Below are 15,763 nucleotides of genomic sequence, written 5' to 3'. Positions count from 1 at the left end.
TGTGCCCTGACTGGGAATAGAACTACGATCGTGTAGTTCGCAGGCCTGCACTCAATACACTGAACTACACCAGCCAGGGCTTCTTTTTTTTAAAGACTGTATTTATTTACTTTTAGAGAGAGGGAGAAAGAAAGGGAGAGAAACATCAGTGTGTGAGAAATACTTTGATCGGTTGCCTCTCACACACCCCCCAGTCGGGGACCTGGCCTGCAACCCAGGCATGTGCTCAGACTGGGAATTGAACCCGTGACCTTTTGGTTTTCAGGCTGGTGCTCAGTCTACTGAATACACCAGCCAGGGCATGGTCCATTTTCTTGTGTCAGAATTTTAGGAGTGCCCATTGTCTCTCCACGACTCCACACCCAATATTCTGGATTTACAACCAACTAAAAAAAAAGACAATGTCAGATAAATTGAGATTGAAATATTTGATTTATTACTTGGCACTTTTGTAGAGGAGAATGTGTGTATTCTGGGAATAGGCTTTTAAAAAAAATCCTCATCCAATGATATGTTTATTGATTTTAGAGAGAAGGTAGGGCAAGGGGAGAGAGGGAGAGAAAGAAAGAGAGAGAGAGAGAAACATCATTGTTGCCTCTCATATGTGCCCCAACTGGTAATCGAGCTCACAACCTAGGTATTCCCCTGATGGGGAATCAAACCCACAACACTCTGGTGCACAGGGAGGTGCTCCAACCGACTGAGTCACCCAGCCAGGACTGAACAGCTCTTACAGAAACTATAAAAGAAAGAGCTAGGCCCTGTATGCTCAGGTGCTTGTTCTGTTTTTACCTTACCTATCAACCTATCAGGCAGCTAACTCATTCCTAGTCCTCTAGGGTGTGTGTGTGTGTGTGTGTGTGTGTGTGTGTGTGTGTGTGTAAGAGAGAGAGAGAGAGAGATGTCTGTCTTTGTCCCCTGCCACTCTACCTCCCACTGATGCACAACACTGACAGTGCTTCTCCCACACTTGGGGACAAAATTCCCAGGGCCAATTCCATCGCTATTTGCTGTATGTTATGAAGAATGAAACAGGTTCACATTCCAACACTAAACAAGAGAACACCCTGGATATTTTTGGACAGGCAGAGGACATGGCTGCAGAAGAGCCAGGGAGCAGATTAGGGGCATCTCCTTCTTCTGCCCATTGGGAAATATTGCTTGACTATGAAGGAGGAAAGATGGGGATCCCTGGGCCTTTCTTTCCCTGGTTTTGGATCAGCGTCATTGTATATGCCAGTACCTTTGAATTGAAACTTTATTTGAACCGATGCCTTAGTCTCCAAAGGAATGTGTACACTTATTTCTAGCATAGAAAGAAACCATGTGTGGGTAGGCAATGACAGTTCGTAAGTGATTTTTTTTTCACTTAGTGTATGAGGTAATTTTAATTTCTAGTAGGACCGTTATTATGTGAGGACAGAGTAAGTAGTTGCCTCTGTGATTGAAAGACATTTATAGCAAGATGCAGAGATTGTCTTTTAGGTTAGCATATGTTAAAAAGAAATCAACTTTAGTAAAGGGAAGGTAGGCTTCCCTATGGGAAATCATGGCATTTATCTCCACACGAGCTTTTGAAATATCAAGTGCATGCTTCCCAGCAATAAACCTTAAACATTTGCTGAACACCTTGTATCTTTAAAAAATTTTAATAATATTTTGTCAGAATTAATTTGAATTCTGAGTGACCAATGTTTTCATTTCTATCTAATAGAACTGCCTTATTTAAAGAACTCTCCACCAACAGCCTCAGATAGAGTACTGAGACATTCATTAGTCCATTTTTTGCACCTTAAAAGTAGAAATAATTGCCTGTCTGAGAAAATTCTGTAATGCCCAAAATCTTTTGTTTCTTCTAGTCAACACTGAGGACAGGGCCCCTGCTTCCCCAGCCTCTTAGAGGGTAGGAGCTTAACTTTTCTGAGAGCCAGTTAGCAAACCCAGATGGATTTCCCAGGGTCCTGCCCCTTCTTCCTGGTGTTTGTACCTTTCGTGTCCCTGACTCGATGGAGCCTTTGCTCATTCACCTCCTGGCTCCCTCATTCTGTAAAATATTCAGTCACCTGTAAAACACACATGAGGAGGAAGGGAGAGACAGAGATATGCAGACTCTTCTAAGAATACAAACTTTGACAATTTTGACATTTTGAAAAGTATATCTGATATCCTACACAATTTCAAATTTTACACAAAGTGATCTTGGTGTACTAAAAATGGATGTGTGGCAGTGACGACTTATGAGCTATGAACTCATACTGGCTCTTTATCATCCACAAGCATAACTGGTTTCTGTGTATTTGGGTCTGTGAGTAAATGAACATGTTTGGCCTTTGGAGCAGCCAGCCTCACCTGCTGCCTCAAGTCCAGGACTGTTGTTCCAAGGACCAAGGCATTTGTTTGGCCCAGGGCATAGTTTAGGTTGGCTGGGGAGTGAAACACTTTGCATCTTTTGTCTGCTTTTGCGTAAGTGCAAACGTGGTCCTGGTTGCTGAGAGTGCTTTGTCCTAGGTGCACTCACTCCTGTCCCATCATTATAGGAGCCATATCTGTGGACATAATCACTTCTGCCTCATCATCCCTGCCCAGAACTCTTAGTTACCATAATCTTCATTTATTTATTAATAACAAATAGGAAGGAAAAGTCAATAAATTAGTATTTCTTCTTTTGGTGTGTGTGTGTGAAAGTATTAGCGTTTTGGGGGCATCTTTCCACTGTGGTATGGGTAAAAGTTTGAATGGTAAGCTCTAAGTTTAATTTCAAAAGCAAATAGCCTGCTTTCCTTCCCCATCACAAAATAAGCTGCAAAAGCACACAAACAGGCGACAGCATTCCAGCCATCTGAACACTGGCCAGTGGCCTTCACTCCCTGTGGTCATACAGATATTCACCATATTGCTTCCGGGCTGTGTGCTGATGTCTTAATTTCCTTTAGGAGCTGCCAGCAATGTAAGCGGGAGACAATGTTCTTTGCTTTTCAGTCCTGGCTTTTGGGTGCATTTTAAGGATTACTCCTCTCTGTTCTCCGAAAGCGGATCTGAATGAGAGGGTGCTAGTGCTCCTCGCCAGCACTGATAGACAGGGCTGTGCACACTCGGGTGGTAGACTCCACCATCCCTCTGAATGGTTTCCATAGAGATGGAACCAACAAATTCCGGTGACGTGAGGTGAAAATAAATGTACAAAATAGCCTCAAAGAATACAACCATTTGGGCTCTGACAAGAAAATGTACATCAGGTCTAGAATTTATTTTATGGGGTCCACTATTCCAAATTTTTGCTGATAACATCAGTATCAAAACATCTACATTTTCTTTGTGGCTATTTTTTGTTTTGTGTAACTTTGGCACAGAGATTAAAATAAGAGAATCTCATGAATGTTTTTCCTACTGCAAACCCCGCCACTACCTCCTTCTTTCTCAATTCCAAAAGAAAGTCACAGCCAAAATCATAGAGAGTATTGATTGTTTTGGAATAACTATTAATACCCTGTTGAATCAAGCATCCTATTTAAATGGGACAAAGTACCCTCTTGGATATGCAGATACTTTTTGTTTTTTAACATTAAAATACATGGAGAGACACAAACTGAGTTTAAAAAGTCTGTTGGAATATAGGCATTGTAGATCATAGACACATTTTCTTAATCACTATATTTTGCCTAATTGTTAAGACAACTAAACCCTTGCATGCAAGATGGCAAGCCCTGTGCTAGCATTTTTCTCCTCAAATGAGAGTTTGTTATCTCCTGGCTTGAGATTCACTGATGTAAGGGTCCTTTAATAAATAATTGTGTACTGTAGTGGTGTCAAAACCTGTAGATTATTTTAAAAGTTTATAAGTAAAAGAAGTGGGTTCATATATTGTCTACTTTTCAAGAAAACACTTCTAAAGCTCTCTAATGAGCATCAGCCTAAGCTTGGACTTATACAGGGGTTGGACAAGAAGGAAAATGCTGAGAAAATGACAGGGAATAGTAAACCCCAAAAGCTGTGATGGAAGGGATACCACAGTCTCGGTTTGAAGGACGATGCTTGAGGGGTATGGGGCTTCCTCCTGCAGGTCATAGCGAGCCATCCCATTTGGGCAAGAGAGTCAAATACCACATTTGTACTATAAGTATTCGATAATTTTCTATTTTAAGCACTGTGCTGGCTAGTGCTGGCTTCTTCTTCAAAAAAGAAGAAAGGAATGGTGCAGAATGCCAAAAGGAAGACTAATGGCATTGGTCATTATTTGGGGCTCAGAAAGATCTAGAGTTCTTCTTTGAGAATTGACAGAATAATGGTACCTTTCAAAGAATAAGAATATTCAAGAAGAGAAACTAATTTGGGGATCTAGTTGGATGAAGAACAGGGAATGTGAAGTTGACATGGGATAAGATGAATATCCAGAAAAAAATGGTTTCCAAGTAGACATATCTGGTAATGATATCTGAATAGAACTAAGAGTAAATTCTCTGGGGTTCTCTGTTTACTCTTTAATTTTTTAAAGGGCCAAAATAGAGAGGAAAAGCAACTTTTTAAAGCAACCAACATTTGGGCAGGGTTTTACCATTTTCAAGTACACTATATAGTGTATTAATTTCATTTGAGTACTAAGAAAATACAGGGGAGAGGGGAGGGAATTTCAGGGGAAAAGGGGAAGGGTTTGCAAGAACAAGTATAAAGGACACATGGACAACAACTGGGGGGTGTGGAAACGAGGGAGGTGGGGAGGGCTGGAGGGGTGGGCTGGGATGGGAGTAAAAGACAGAAAACTACTTGAACAACAATTTAAAAAAAGAAAATATAGTATATATAGGTGATGCTAACTCCATGTGATCACCAAGAGAAGCTGGTAAAGCACACATGAGGAGAATGTTTTAGCTACTCATCTCAGTTCACAGGTAGCAAGATAAAGAATTAAGGTTGAAACCCAGGGCTTCTTGTATCGTGAACATCCAGGGAAACCTGTGAAGCACTGAATACTTAAGGAACTACAGACTGGCATGATCTTTCTAGAGAGGAACATGGCAGTAGACACTGAAAACCTTAAAATTAATTATCACATGATTCAAAATTTCACTTTTAGAAATTTACCCTAAGCAAATAAGACAATGATGAGGCTGTTCACCATTATGCTATTTCTAATATTTAAAACCAAATATAATTAACTTGAGGGGACTTATTAGATAAATAATGATAAATGATTTAATACCACATAACAACAAAATTTATAGTGTTGAGTAATATTTAGAATCAGAAACTGCCAATGGAATAACATTATAGGGGAAAAAATCAGGATTCAAAATTTTACATAGAGTAAAATCTGACTTTAAATGTAAATATGATTATGGTGTAGAAAAGAGACTGAAATCAATTAACCTGATTGTGGTGATTACCTCACAAAATATGCATATATCAAATCATCACGTTGCACACTTTACAAATATACAATTTTATTTGTTAATTACACCTCAATGAAGCTGGGGAAAAACGAATGTATAAAAAAAAGTCACAAATCAAGAAGAAAGGGGACAGACAACACGCCAGGAAAGTGGGCAGCACACTTGAGTGTGTCCGTCACAAAAGAGGGAAAGAGAGAGACTGGAAAGAAATGCACTTAAATGTCTACTGTTATCTTGGAGTTTAGGATTATGGGTGATTTTATCTTCTTGATAGTTATCTTGAGTTTTCCAACTTTTCCCAGTGGACATGTGTAAGATAGTCAGAAAACGGTTTGTGGATTTGTTCCTGACACACAGAAGCAGTTACTAAATGGTAGCTGATTCATTTAGAACATCCAATAAAAAGAAAGTGAAAATTATGGTTGATCTCACTACCCAGAGAAAACTACTATTTACAGTTTCAGTGATTTGTTTTTACAAATTTACAAAAGTGGCATCATAGTATTTATATTTAACTTTTTAAATGAATATATCATGAGCATTTTCCATGTCAGCAGTTACATTTTTTTACATATCATTTTCAATAAATGCATAATATTATGAGCAATTGTCTATTCAGTCATGCTCTTTCTAGTGGACACGTACCGGTAGTTTGTTGCTCAGTTTTCAATATTCAGTGCTGTGATGAATTCTTTGGAGCATTGCTGTCTCTCCCTATTGTATATTCCATATATTTATGGATATACTAAATCTTTTCCATTTGTTAGAGGCATTAGCAGGCCTGTGTGTGTGTGTGTGCCAGTTTGTGCATTTATTTGTCAAATAGTGATTCTGAGTAAAATGAAAGTTTTGTGCTTAGCCAGGCAATTGAAACATGTCTCTTTACGGTGGCAGGCCTTGCTGTGTGTGAAAGTCTTATCTGATCTGAGGTCACAGTTACCCCTTGTCTATGCCTTTTGTGTGACTCCGTTTCTGCTCAGATTCCCTTTCTGCTTTGTCTGCACTCTGTATTGTGTGCCTCATTCATTCCAGTTCACCACCCACTTAGAACCTGGTAAACGGACTTACAGTTCCTAAGCCAGGCTGTTCAAGGAGTTAACAGAAGCAAAAATTTACTTCGATGTGCATGCACACACACACACTCCTACACTAATGAAAGTTTCAGGAAAATTATTTCAGTCTTGACATTGTACTGCTTGGTAAGGCAAGCTTCCCCACCTCACTTCTCTCCAGAAGTAAGATTATACATTGATTTCAAAGCCCTCACAAAAGAAAAAAAAAAGATGGATGGAAATATCCTGAACATGATTCCCGGAACAAGAGAGAAAGGAAGAGGGCTTGAAAAAATCAAAACAAAACAAAAAAACCTATTTTTTTTCCTAATACCCTTCTGGCTGGGGAAGGCACAACAACAGAGCTACAAAACAAAGTCAGTCGTGTGCGGGAGCCAGGACCCCAGTCTGACCCTTTTTGGTGCAATGGATTCTTGTCAAAGAGAGAGTAGCCTTGTCATAAGTCCTCAGTTACCCTCTATTCTATCACTGTATTTTATTTTCTTTAAAATATTTATTATTCTGAAATAATTTTATTTGTTTATTGTCTCCTTTTCCCCATTACAAGAAATCAGGGACTCTTATCCGTTGTGCCCATTATGAGCCACCAGAAGTTTGTGGTGGAATGCTCGCAATAACTGGCATTGCTACATTCAGTGTCATTCTATTTCTCTTAGCAAGCATGCGGTAAATATTTGTAGGATGAATGAATGAAGGAAGAAATAAAAAAAAAAGGTGCTTAGTGGGTTACCACATATACCTAAATATACATTTTTGGTTAATAACTGGAGGATATAAGATTAGAATCCATGTTTATGATGCCTTCTAACCATTTTTATCCTTGAATTTTGATAGCTATGGAGTTATCATTTATAGACTCAATAACTGGATAGTGAGAATTTTAAAGTAAACCTCTATTAATTTCTTAGGAACACATGGAAATTCTGGTTAGTATTAAACAAAGAGTCCCCCCTACCACCTCCCTGCCATAAACAAGTTTTGAGTATTAGATGTGAGACTCTTGAATACTTTGCTATTGTGATCTGTGAATGGGGTGAGCTTTTTAGATAGAGGGAAGATAATGATCAGATTTCTGTTTATAATAATATAGGTAGGCTCAAGTTCCAACTTACAATACAACACACACATACATAAGATAATTAAAATAGAAATGTAAAATTAAAAAATCACTTAGAGGAATAGAAAAGTAAATACTGATTATTCACAAAGAAAGAATAGTATTATTACAATGATTTAATTCTGAGTTTCCTGAAGAGGCCAAAAGGGAAGTTTACTGATCTAGTATATAATTCTCCAGAGAGGCAAACTTGATTTTCAGGTAGTGAATTCTTTTTTTTTTTTTAACATTTTTTTAATTGATTATGCCATTACATTTGTTCTATTTCCCCCCCTCCGTTCCCCTCCGCCCTGCACACCCCTTCCCCACCATTCCCCCCTTTTAGTTCATGAACATGTGTTTCAAGTTCTTTAGATTCTGTATTTCCCCTACTATCCTTAACCTCCCCCTATCTATTTTCTATCTACTGTCTATGCTACTTATTTTCTGTACCTTCTCCCCCCTTCTTCTTCTCCCAATCCCTTATTGCTAATCCTCCACGTGATCTTCATTTCTATGGTTCACTCCTGATCTAGCTGTCTTCTTAATTTGCTTTTATTTTAGGTGTGGTTGTTGATAACTGAGTTTGCTTTCCTTTCACTGTTCATCTTTTTATCTTCTTTTTTTTAGGTAAGTCTCTTTAACATTTCATATAATAAGGGCTTGGTGATGATGAACTCCTTGAATTTGGTCTTATCTGAGAAGCACTTTATCTGTCCTTCCATTCTAAATGAAAACTTTGCTGGATAGAGCAATCTTGGTTGTAGGTTTTTGGTTTTCATGACTTGGAATACTTCTTTCCAGCCCCTTCTTGCCTGTAAGGTCTATTTTGAGAAATCCGCTGACAGTCTGATGGGAACTCCTTTGTACGTGACAGTCCCCTTATCTCTCGCTGCTTCTAGGATTCTCTCCTTCATTTTAATCTTGGCTAATGTAATGATGTGCCTTGGTGTGTTCCTTCTTGGGTCCAACTTCTTTGGGACTCTCTGAGCTTCCTGGACTTCCTGGAAGTCTATTTCCTTTGCCAGAATGGGGAAGTTCTCTTTTATTATTTGTTCAAATAAGGTTTCCACTCGTGACTGTTCCTCTTCCCCTTCTGGTACCCCTATAATTTGAATGTTGGAATGTTTAAAGATGCCCTGGAGGTTCCTAAGCCTCTCCTCATTTTTTTGAATTCTTGTTTCTTCATTCTTTTCTGTTTGGTCATTTTTTCCTTCCTTCTGGTCTACTCCCTTGATTTGAGTCCCAGTCTCCTTTCCATTACTGTTGGTTTCTTGTACATTACCATTCATTTCAATTAGTTGAGCTTTCATGTTTCTCTAATTTGTGACTAAAATCAACCAGTTCTGTGAGGATCCTGATCACCAGTGTTTTGAACTGTGCACCTGAAAGTTTGGCTATTTCTTTATCACTTAGCTTTATTGGCTCTGGGGCTCTGAGTTGTTCTCGAGCCATTTTTGGGCTGTTTGCACCTGTTAAGTATGAGGAGTGGAGTCTTAGTTGTTTACCAGGGCGGGGCCACCCAGGTCGCAGGTTTGTGACGCCATTTTGTGGGGGCGGGGTCAGAGAGGGAGCAATGGCGGTCCTCTCTGCTTGCCCAGTCCGACCCACTGCTCGCCCCGCCTGTTTATCTGAGCGGAAATGTGTGAGCTGCCTCCTTGCGCCATGGGGTCACAATGCTCGCCTCTCACTGGTTTATATGCACGCAAATGCTCAACCGACTGCAGCCAGCCAGCCTCGCCTCTTCCCTGTGTCTGCCCGTAGCTAGCCTGCACCTGGGATCTGTACCTTTGGCTGCTTGCACACCACCTGGTCGGGGATCTTTTTGGCCAACCCGCTCCGCTGGCCAAAAGCCCCTCTTACCGGTTTAGCTGAGAGGTTTGTTGATTTTGGACTTCGTATTGTCTATTTTCTGTGTGGTTTGGTTGCGTTTATTATTGTTAAAACTTTGTTGTTTTTAGATTTTGTTGTGCGAGGAGGCAAAGTGTTTCCACCTATGCCTCCATCTTGGCGGAAGTCTCAGGTAGTGAATTCTAACATGAAGGCATTTTGTCACCTTTTCTGAATAGTGGAGTCATAGTACGGACATGGCCTTTTGTGTCCCTCACAGGATCACCCAGTATACTCCATACCAGCCAGAGGTGTCTCAGGGCAGACTGGAGAGTTTACTGAATTACCAGACCATGGTGTGTGACATCACAGGCATGGACATGGCCAACGCATCCCTGCTGGACGAGGCAACTGCAGCTGCAGAAGCCATGCAGCTGTGCCACAGGTGAGAGGCCCAGCACGAGACTGTTGGGGTAAGGGACGTCTTCCAGTCTTTTCCTCTGTGTCAAAAGCTCTGATTATTTCCTGAGGATGCATTTCTAGAGGTAGAACTGTTGGGTCATGGTGTGTAGTTACTTAATAACTTCTTTCCATTTCCTCATCTTTTTTCTTTCTTTTCCTTGTGAATGCCTGGTAGAATTCCTGGTAGAATTCTGATGTAGATGGTCATCTGGTTGGGAAATCAGCCCACATTCATGGTATATCTGTCAGAGGTTTTGTACTTCTGGTCTTGAATGCCCAGATAAGTCTGTTTCTTAGCTTCTGCAGATTTGAGAGGTGGTGAGCCCCACACTTGCTCCATAGGTATGGAGGTTTCTAAGTTGCAGTCACAGGCCCTTCTGATTCTAAGTCGCCCTGGGGGTGGTGGGTTCAGGCTCTTTCTCCTGCCATAGATGCACAGCTGTAAAGGAATGCTGCCCACCCACTCTCTGGTTATTATGCTTAGTTTTTCACTTATTTTCCTTATTTATCTTCCTTATCCATCTGCTCTCCCATCTATCACCACAGATTTTGCTAAACGGGATCGGAATGGAACCTCAGTGGAAATCTATTCAGTAAAGGCCATTATTAGTCATTAATGACCCAGTATTTTTTATACTGTCAAAAACACAGTCATCCAAACCTGTAAAGAATTAATAATACTTTATTTGGGTCAAATGGGTGGGATATATTCTAGGGAGCAAGATCTCAAATGTTCAGGAGACTAACAGGATTGCTGCTCCTATTATGCATTTGACATGAAAGAGGAAACAAAGGAAGATCACATGTAGGTGGGAGAAAAGCAAGGCGGGATTGGGTTACAGGATAGTTAACAAGGTTATGTGCTCTCTTGAGGGTGGATATGGCATATTTCAAAGGTGTGTTAACCCAGATGCACAGAGACAGCGGACAGGGCTTGCTTAAAGCAAAGAGAAACCTTTCACTGAAGATGTTGTATGCCTGGGGTATGAATACCTGCCATGATCTGGGCAGTTAGCAATTTATGATCACAATACCCTGTGAGATTACTTTCCATAGAACCCTTTTTTCGTCCATAATACTATGCTCAGACTTTCCCTAAGGACCATCTTTACTTTGCATTCTTAAAAGATACTCTAAATTCTTTAATGTTCATGCTTGAATGTGATTTTCCTTTTTAATAGACACAACAAGAGGAGGAAATTTTTTGTTGACCCTCGTTGCCACCCACAGACAATAGCTGTCATCCAGACTCGAGCTAAGTAATTACTTTTATTCATATTTTGAATAAAATGCTCATCTGAACTGATTTTCTCCCTTCCAAACTGATTAGAGGGTCAACCTGGTGTAAATTGGGGTTGTTGCATTTTACTTTCCCCTCCCACTTTCTTCTCAGGATCTCGCTGGTAAGTAAAATGTGTCAGAATTGAGAAAATAGTGCCTTTAGTTGCCTTTGCTTTATATTATCATGTTTTTTAGAAAATATTGATTGATTTGAGAGAGAGAAATATTGATTTGTCAGTCCACTTGTTTATGCATTCATTGCTTGATTCTGGTAGGTACTTTGATGGAGGATTGAACCCACAACCTTGGTGTATCGGGATACTCTAACGAACTAGGCTACCTGGCCAGGACTGTTTCCTTTTGTGAAAAGAAATTTAGTTAAAATAATTTCAACAATGCTGTGAAACTGAAAGATAGAGGAAAAAATGGAGCTCTTCATTTTTTAATTCCTGCAAACATAGTTGTAGTCTGTTGTTGGTGTAGAGGATGTAGAAGAAAGCATGTTGTATTTTGGTATTGCAATCAGATAAAATAAATACAGCACAGTTACCGCTTGTGGCTGTGTTTGTTTGCTTTCTCCTTGTAGAAGCTGGATAATCTTCCTCTTAACGCATACCACCATCCCTTCAGAAGGGGTTTCTCACAGATGTTGGAATTAGGCGGTTTTAGGAACCTAAGGAAGGGTCTCCTCTTTGTCTTCCTGATGGCTTTCTTTCTAGTCACTTAAGAATGATACAAGGGGAAAGTGGCGATGGTGCTGCTGTTACAAATGTGGTTCTTTAGTCCTAGGAGGTGATGTTTCTGGTCGTCTCTCAGGAGCTGTTATGACAGGAAAGGGGGAGTGGTGGGGTGGCTGAGAAAAACAGAAGCTAAGCTGTTGGGTGCAAGTGAGTTGGTGTGAAAGACTGTTACCACCGAAGGTTGGGGTATGACATGAGTGTGTGTTTGTATGTGTGTATTGGGATGGGGTGGTGAGTGGGCATCGAGAAAGGACACAGAATACTAATGCCGTTATGGAAAAGAAACTAGATAATTTGTTTTTTCCTTGTAAACCAAAAACATGATTGTTTTTTATCTTCTCTCTTTCCAGATATGCTGGAGTCCTCATTGAGCTGAAGTTACTCCATGAAATGGACTTCAGTGGAAATGACGTCAGTGGAGTGCTGTTCCAGTACCCAGACACGGAGGGGAAGGTGGAAGACTTCACTGAACTTGTGGAGAGAGCCCATCAGACTGGGGTAGGCAGACCTCTCCTTGTGGGGCCCAGGGGGGTGTGTCTCAACTTTGAATCATTACTTTTATGTTGGGTGTGGTCTTAATTCATATACCTGTATCACCTGGAATAGTAAAACTCTTTCCCTCCTGCTTCCTTTCTTCAACTTTGTTTTGTTTACCGATTCCTGGCACATAACAGGCACTCAGTGAGTATTTTAAGTGAATGGAATAAGCGAAGTTCACACAATGTGAACCAGCTTGGCCAGCCTGCCTACAGTGGAGGTAATTTGCCACTTTCTCACTGTTTGCAGGGACAATGACAACCATGTCCATTTTCTCTTGTTTCTCCTCTAGACCTTGGCTTGCTGTGCTACTGACCTTTTGGCTCTGTGTATCCTGAGGCCTCCTGGAGAATTTGGGGTAGACGTTGCCCTGGGCAGCTCACAGAGATTTGGAGTACCACTGGGCTATGGAGGACCACATGCAGCCTTTTTTGCGGTTAGAGAAAGCTTGGTGAGGATGATGCCTGGAAGAATGGTGGGAGTAACGAGGTAAGGTGGCTCATGTTTCTCCCTTTTATTGTGGCTCCCATTTTCCTTGCTGCGTTTGTTGATCACAAAAGCTGGTGATTGCTTTTTAAACTTCACTGAGTCATTTGTAGTTTATTAAAGAAAATATACAACATAGATTCAGAAGAGATGATCTGCTTGGGATATGAACTGGTTCGTATACCTCTTCTCAAATGCCATGAGTTTGTACATATTTGAAAAAGTATGAGTGTCATTCCTAACATATTTGTTCTGAGGTCACACACATGAATTTGTTGAGGTTGAAGAAATGCCTTGAGAGACCAAGTATTTTAGGTGTGTTTTATATCTAACTAGCTCTTGTCTTTGAAAGTATTATTGTGTCATAGTGGTATGTAAAGACAAGTGCAAGGAGAGATTCCGCGCCTGTGATTCCCGGAGGCCCGCCACTTGGCCATTGGAGTTGTTTCCCGAAGTACTTTCTTGAGGGCCTCTCCTCATTGAAAATTTAGATGAATGCCATGATTATTGTTGGGAAATTTAGCATGATCTTTTTGACCCTTCATAAAAGCTGATCTATCAATGCAAGGGAATAGTCTGAAGTAGTGAATGATGTGATTGTGATGTGAAGTTTGAAAGTTCTCTCAATTTGCCACAGGATAGCGAAAGGTACGTTGTTTTTTAGTGTAAAATAAGTTTCTTCAAGAATTCTTCCACTTGCTTTTTCCAGTAATGTCTCTTCACCAGGCAAGATGAGGCACAGGGCTTTCTAATTTAAGAAATTTAATGTATTAATAAATTAATGTATTATCTGCTGATTTTTATATTGAACTTCTTACCTTTCTGGAAAATGGATACCAAATGTTGATGAAATAAAGGAGAAGACTGCTAAATATTTGTGGTTATCTAAATTTTAAATTGTATTAGAAAGGGGACATGTTTATTAGAGAAAAGTGGTAAGTCGATTAACATCATTTTAATTTACAGCTATATAGTCCCTTAAGATTTCCAGTATAGAGATGCTGGGTTTTTTTTGCCAGATATTTCCCTCTTTTCTGAGTCTGCCAAGAACCTCAGAGTGAAAGTTAATCCTCAGCCAGGAATCCTAATTCCTGGAAATGTTCCTTTCAAGGTTCCCAGCCTTATTGTTGGTATCTCGGTATCTCAACTCCTCAAAGTACAAACTAAAAATTAGCAATCCTAGTTAGAAGAGGATGATTTGGACATTGTTTTTTTTTTTTTTAATTTTTATTTTTTTTAAATAAATTTATTTATTTTTTTTGAATTGTTTATGCTGTTACAGTTGTTCTATTCCCCCTTCATTCCCCTCCACCCTGCCCCCCCAACCCCACCATTACCCCCCTTTAGCTTATGTCCATGTGTCTCAAGTCCTTTAGGTTCTATATTTCCCATACTATTCTTGCCCCCCCCCCATCTATTTTCTATCTACTGTCTATGCTACTTGTTTTCTGTACCTTCTCTCCCCGTCTCCTCCTCCCACTCCCCTGTTGCTAACCCTTCTTGAGATCTTCATTTCTATGTTTCCACTCCTGATCTAGCTGTCCTTTTAGTTTGCTTTCGTTTTAGGTGTGGTTGTTAATAACTGTGAGTTTGTTGTCCTTTCACTGTTCATGTTTCTTTAACTTCTTTTTCTTAGATAAGTCCCTTTAACATTTCATATAATAAGGGCTTGGTGATGATGAACTCCTTGAATTTGGTCTTATCTGAGAAGCACCTTATCTGTCCTTCCGTTCTAAATGAAAGTTTTGCTGGGTAGAGCAATCTTGGTTGTAGGTCTTTAGATTTCATGACTTGGAATATTTCTTTCCAGCCCCTTCTTGCCTGTAAGGTCTCTTTTGAGAAATCTGCTGACAGCCTGATGGGGACTCCTTTGTAGGTGATTGTCCCCTTAGCTCTTGCTGCTTCCAGGATTCTCTCCTTCGTTTTAATTTTGGCTAATGTAATTATGATATGCCTTGGTGTGTTTCTTCTTGAGTCCAATATTTTTGGTACTCTCTGGGCTTCTTGGATTTCTTGGAAGTCTGTTTCCTTTGCCAGATTGGGGAAATTTTCTTTTATTATTTGTTCAAATAGTTTTTCCACTGGTGGTTGTGTCTTTCCCCCTTCTGGTACCCCTATAATTCGGATATTGGAGCGTTTATAGATGTCCTGGAGGTTCCTAAGCTTCTCCTCATTTTTCTGAATTCTTATATCTTCATTCCTTTCTGATTGATCATTTTTTTCTTCCTTCTGGTTCACTCCATTGATTTGAGTCCCAGTTTTTTTTTCATCTCTATGGCTTTCCTGTGGAATTCCATTCATTTCCCTTAATTTAGCCTTCATATGTTTCTCTAATTTGTGGCTATAGTCCACCAGATCTGTGAGGAAGCTGATGACCAGTGTTTTAAACTGTGCGTCTGAGAGATTTGCTATTCTTCGTCACTTAGATTTATCTCCGGGGCTTTGAGGTCCCCCTGCGACATTTTTGGTCTGTTCTGGCCCTTTAAGTGTGAGAAGCGGCGCCTTGGAGTCCCAGGTCGCTGGGTTGTGACGCTGTATGTGGGGGCGTGGTCAGAGTGGGGAAATGGCGCCGCTGCCGCTGGTCCGACCGCTCACTCCCTCACCCGCGCGCAACCGGGCAACCACAGTCAACTCGCTGCCACCGCCTCCCCACTGACTCCTCCGTAGTCGCTCACCCTGTGGGCCGCTCGGTCGCTCACTAGGTCCAATCCTGGGTTTGGAACCCGTGGGACTGGATTCACGCGTCTGGATTCCGCGCCCGGGTCGACCGAGCTCTCCCCTGCAACTCCTCACCCGACGCCGGCCTCGCCCCTCACCGGTCGGGCCGAAGAACCTGCTGTTAGCGGACTTCCGAAAAGTTCAGTTTTCCGT

General features: G+C 40.7%; 1 protein-coding gene across 5 annotated transcripts in view; it reads left to right on the top strand.

Moving 5' to 3' along the window:
* The window catches only part of GLDC (glycine decarboxylase), a 92,226-nt gene that overhangs the window by 20,038 nt on the left and 56,425 nt on the right, over nt 1–15,763 (top strand). For all 5 annotated transcript variants that reach the window (XR_005084150.2, XM_053656147.1, XM_037156749.2 and 2 more), the window contains exons 4-7: nt 9,667–9,831; nt 11,030–11,107; nt 12,220–12,367; nt 12,699–12,895. Coding sequence is in view for 4 of the 5 variants with exons in the window: in XM_053656147.1 (XP_053512122.1) it covers nt 9,667–9,831; nt 11,030–11,107; nt 12,220–12,367; nt 12,699–12,895 (588 nt within the window). In the remaining variant the exon portion in view is untranslated. The remainder of the gene's footprint in view (nt 1–9,666; nt 9,832–11,029; nt 11,108–12,219; nt 12,368–12,698; nt 12,896–15,763) is intronic.

Source organism: Artibeus jamaicensis, unplaced genomic scaffold, assembly GCF_021234435.1.
Source record: "Artibeus jamaicensis isolate MK-2021 breed Jamaican fruit bat unplaced genomic scaffold, CSHL_Jam_final scaffold_1964, whole genome shotgun sequence".
Taxonomy (NCBI): Eukaryota; Metazoa; Chordata; class Mammalia; order Chiroptera; family Phyllostomidae; genus Artibeus; species Artibeus jamaicensis.
Note: the sequence above shows the minus strand (reverse complement) of the source record. Positions and strands in the feature narration are given on the sequence as shown.